This window comes from Elaeis guineensis, chromosome 9 (genome assembly GCF_000442705.2).
Source record: "Elaeis guineensis isolate ETL-2024a chromosome 9, EG11, whole genome shotgun sequence".
NCBI lineage: Eukaryota > Viridiplantae > Streptophyta > Magnoliopsida > Arecales > Arecaceae > Elaeis > Elaeis guineensis.
This window is the reverse complement of record NC_026001.2, coordinates 693590-698319: the sequence shown is the minus strand read 5'-3', so window position 1 is coordinate 698319 and position 4730 is coordinate 693590. Positions and strand designations below refer to the sequence as shown.

Sequence of the window (4730 nt, the reverse complement as noted above, 5' to 3'; positions counted from 1 at the left end):
AGAGTGCACTCAACAATAACCACTCCTTAGTGCAACTCTACGAGAGGTTTAATAGTGAGCCGCCCTTCATCTCGAGGATAGTACAGGAGCCACTCCCTCGACATTTCAAGCTGCCTCAGCTAGAGGTCTACGATGGGACCACTGACCCCATCGACCACTTGAAAATTTTCAAGGTGGCAATGCTCCTCCAAAGAGCATTTAATGTGATCCTCTATCGAGCATTTTCTCTGACTCTCAAAGGGATAGCTCGATAGTGGTACTCAAGTTTGAAACTAACTTTTATCTACTCCTTCGAGGATCTATGTTGGTCCTTCATTGACCACTTTGTTAGTAGCCGACGGTAGTAGAAGCGGTCCGACTACCTCCATACTATCAAGCAGAAGGAGGGTGAGTCGATCCGTGCCTACGTCAATTGTTTCAATTCGACGACCCTAGAACTTCATGATCTGGACTAGTCGACCGTGATGGCTGTGATGATGGATGGCTTACTAAAGAACGGCTTGAAAAAGTCATTGACTAAAACTTATCCCTGAGACTTTTCAGACATGCTTGCTCATGTGGAGAAGTATGCCCGTACGGAAGAGGCTTTTATAGAAGAAACCCCTGCCAGTTCTATTGCGGCAGGGCATAATAAGGAGCGCTCTCCAAGGTGAGAGGGGAGAACCCGCCATCATTCTTGATCTCCATTTCAGAGATGGAAGAATGGGGACTCCTAAAATCATCAATCTCAAAGTCCTCAGAGAAGGGATCGGTGACCCTCACCCCTCGAGCATTATAATAATTATACGCCCTTAACTATTTCTAGGGGGGAGGTATTGATGGAGGTTGGACTGAGCTATCCCAACCTCCACAGATGCGGATGAAGTCAGAGCGCTACCGCGATCCAAATAAGTATTGCCTTTACATTGTGACCACAGTCATGATACTAAAGATTGCCTGCAGCTCCGAGATGAAATAGAGAGGCTTGTCAGGCAGGCGAGACTGAACTATTTCATCTGGAGGGTGGCACCATAATATCGACCTCCAAGAGGTTAGCAACTGCCTCCTATGCCTTAGCAACCATTCCCTCTACCTCAGCCACAGTCAGTACCAGCACTGCAAGGGAGACAGGAAGCAGGGATACAAGCGATAGTGAAAGACCGACCCATCCGAGGAGAAATCCATATGATAACTGAGAGATCATCTGGATCGATGGGACCTCTAGAGGCAAAGAAGCAAGGCTTGAAGATGAGGATGAAAATGCCATTGTCTTCACCAAGCGGGATGCTGAAGGTGTATTTGCCCCCCATAATGATGCAGTCATTGTAACAGTAAGCATTGCTAATTTTAATGTACACCGTATCTTTATTTATAATAAAAACTCGATCAATATTTTATATTTTTTTATCTTTACCCAAATGGGGTTCACCCCAGGCCAGCTAACTAGATTCGACATCTTGATTCAGAATTTTTTTGAAAGTTCGATGATCCCAGAGGACATGATTAGACTGTCCGTCACAGTGGGTGCTGCACCAAAGCGAACGACAATCTAAGTCAACTTCCTAGTAGTCAAGCTCCTTTCAGTTTACAATGTAATCCTTGGCCGTTCGAGCTTATAGACTCTAAAAGCCATGGTGTTGAGCACCATTTGATGGTAAAATTTTCAACCCCGAATGGAGTAGAACAAATTAGAGGCAACCAAGCCATGACTCGACAGAATTTTATTACCAAACTTCAAGCAGAAAGCCAGCCATCCCAGATAGAAGTCCAACTTAAACTTCCTATTGGGTTGGACACTCGTGATGATTTGATCGACGAGCATGCCCAACCCACTAAAGACCTCCTGGATATCCCTATGAGGAGAGAGGATCCTGACCGGATGGTGAAGATTGGCTTACACCTGGATGAGATAACAAAGGATCGGCTAATTGCTCTTTTACAGAAAAATACAGATCTCTTTATCTGGTCAGCTACAGATATGTCTGATATTGACCCTAAGGTGATATCCCATCACCTTAAGGTAGACCCAACTCCTCACTCGGTGAAGCAAAAGAAATAGAGTTTCGTCTTGGAGCATCAGAAAACTATAGCCGAGGAGATGGACAAGTTTTTCAAAGCCGGCTTCATCAAGAAGGTCATGTACTCAGATTGGTTGACAAATATAGTGCTGGTCAAGAAGGCAAACAGAAAGTGGCATATGTGCATCGACTTTGTTGACTTGAATAAAGCTTGTCCCAAAGATAGCTACCCACTTCTCCAGATCGATCAGTTGGTGGATGCCACTTCTGGGTATGAGTTCCTCAGTTTCATGGATGCTTTCGTCGGTTATAATCAAATATGGATGGTACCTGAAGACGAGGAGAAAATAGCCTTTATTACTGACCATGGACTTTTTTGTTACAGGATGATGTCCTTTGACCGAAAGAATATAGGGGCTACTTATCAGCGGTTGGTGGATAAAATTTTTAAAAATTAGCTTGATCGCAACATGGAGGCATATGTAGATGATATGTTTGTCAAGAGCTGAGCTACCCAGACCATGTTGCCGACCTCCAAGAGACTTTTGACACTCTCCATCAATTTAAGATGAAGTTGAATCTAGTGCAATGTGCCTTCGAGTCACAATCAGTAAATTTCTCAAGTTTATAATCTCACAAAGAGGCATTGAAGTAAATCTTAAGAAGATCAAGGCAGTTCTTGAAATGACACTGTCAAGGACCATCAGAGAAGTGCAACATCTTACCGGTAAGGTCGCTTCAACCGCTTTATCTCTAGGTCAGTCGAGAGGTGCCTTCTTTTCTTTCAAATCCTCAAACAGTCGAAAGACTTTCAGTGGACTATCGAATGCCAGAAGGTATTTGAGGAGTTGAAATAGTACTTTAGCTCTCCATCATTGCTTTCGAAACCTCAGCTCGATGAGGAATTATTATTGTATATTGTCGTTTCTCCAATAGCAATCAGCTCAATGCTTATCAAAAAAGAAGAACGGGTTTAGAAACCCATATACTACACCAGCAAAGTCCTTCATGATGCGGAGATCAGATACTCTAAGCTCTAAAAGCTAATTTTTGCACTGATTATTATAGCGAGAAAGCTGCAGCCTTATTTTCAGGCTCACATAGTAGTGCTGCTCACAGATCAACCGATCAAGGCCATTCTCTAACATTTAGATACCTCTGGATGGATTGCAAAGTGAGCACTAGAGCTTATCGAGCTGGACGTGTAGTATCGTTCAAGGCCTACTATTAAGGTCTAGATGCTGGCAGACTTTATTCTCGAATGTACTATCCCGAACAGGCAGAGCTCACAACATGGAGAAGGTCAAGAGCTAGCAAGTGCTCAGAAGCTGGTGAAAGCCAAGGGGTGAGGAGACAGACATAGGATCTGACCCTGAGGAGTTATAGATGCTGTACATTGATGGCTCATCGAATGCTTCTAGAGTTGGGGCCGGATTGATCTTGATCGATCCTGAAGGTAATGTTGTGGGATATGCACTGTACTTTGAACTTTCAACCATCAATAACGAGGTAGAATATGAAGCTCCACTTGTCAGTCTCAAGGTGGTGAGAGAAGCAGGAGCCGAGCACCTGAAGATCTTTAGCGACTTTCAACTGGTGGTGAGGCACATAAAGGGCGAATACAAGGCACGAGAGGAGAATATGAAGGAGTATCTCCAGAAAATAAAGGACTTAATCTCAGCTTTCTTAAGCTTTGACATTCAACAGGTCTCCAGAGCAAACAATACCAGGATAGATGTGCTATCAAAGCTAGCAGCCTTATTGCCCATTGATTTGGACAATAGGACATACTTCGAGATATTCAAAGCCTCGGCCCTTGAGGAGCCTCTCGTTGTTTTGCAAGTTGATGAAGAACCCTGCTGGATTGATCTCTTGCTCAAGTACCTTAGATCAGGTGAGCTATCCACTGACCATAAGGAAGCTCGAAAGATAAAAAAACAGGCCATCCGCTATGTTTTGTACGATAACAAGCTATGCAAGCGATCGTTCTCCCTGCCTCTCTTGAAATGTTTGCATCCATTCGAGGCAGATTATGCACTATGAGAGGTGCACGAAGAAATATGTGGATGCCACTTTGGGGGTAGGTTCCTCTCTTATAAAATCCTTCAATAAGGCTACTACTGGCCCACTATGCAGTAGGATGCAGGTGCCTTTGTTAGAAAATACGATCGGTGCCAGAGGATCTCTAATATTCAGTATCAATCGATAGCACTCCTAACTCCCATCAGTGCCCCATGGCCATTTGCTCAGTGGAGAATAGATATCCTTGGTTCTTTCCCCCTCACATCTGGTTAGCGCAAGTTTCTGCTGGTGGCCATCGACTATTTCACGAAGTGGGTCGAAGCTGAGCCCTTAGCTCATATAATCGAGATAAAAGTGAAAGATTTTATTTTAAAATCAATCATCTACCATTATGATTTTCTCTGAGTACTGATCATAGATAACGACAGACAGTTTAGTGATGTTCGGCTTCATGAATTTTGCAGAGAATATGGAATAGAACATCGCTTTACCTCGGTTGGCCATTCGCAGGTGAATGAAGAGGTGGAGATGTCTAATAGAACTCTTCTGTAAGGCTTGAAGGCCAGAATAGATCGAACTGGAAGATCCTGGATAGATAAGCTTCATCATATACTGTGGGCCTATCGAACCACTCAAAGGCTCCCAATGGACGAGACTCCTTTTAATCTCACATTCGAGACTGAAGCAGTCATCCTTATGGAATTTGGACTC

The 4730-nt window shown here is 43.7% G+C and overlaps 1 protein-coding gene across 1 annotated transcript; it reads left to right on the top strand.

Moving 5' to 3' along the window:
* The first annotated feature begins 3383 nt into the window (after positions 1-3383).
* On the top strand, positions 3384-4040 carry LOC140851620 (uncharacterized). The gene has a single exon (XM_073243544.1). It carries the CDS (start codon positions 3384-3386, stop codon positions 4038-4040), a length of 657 nt encoding a protein of 218 aa, XP_073099645.1.
* Positions 4041-4730: the final 690 nt, after the last annotated feature.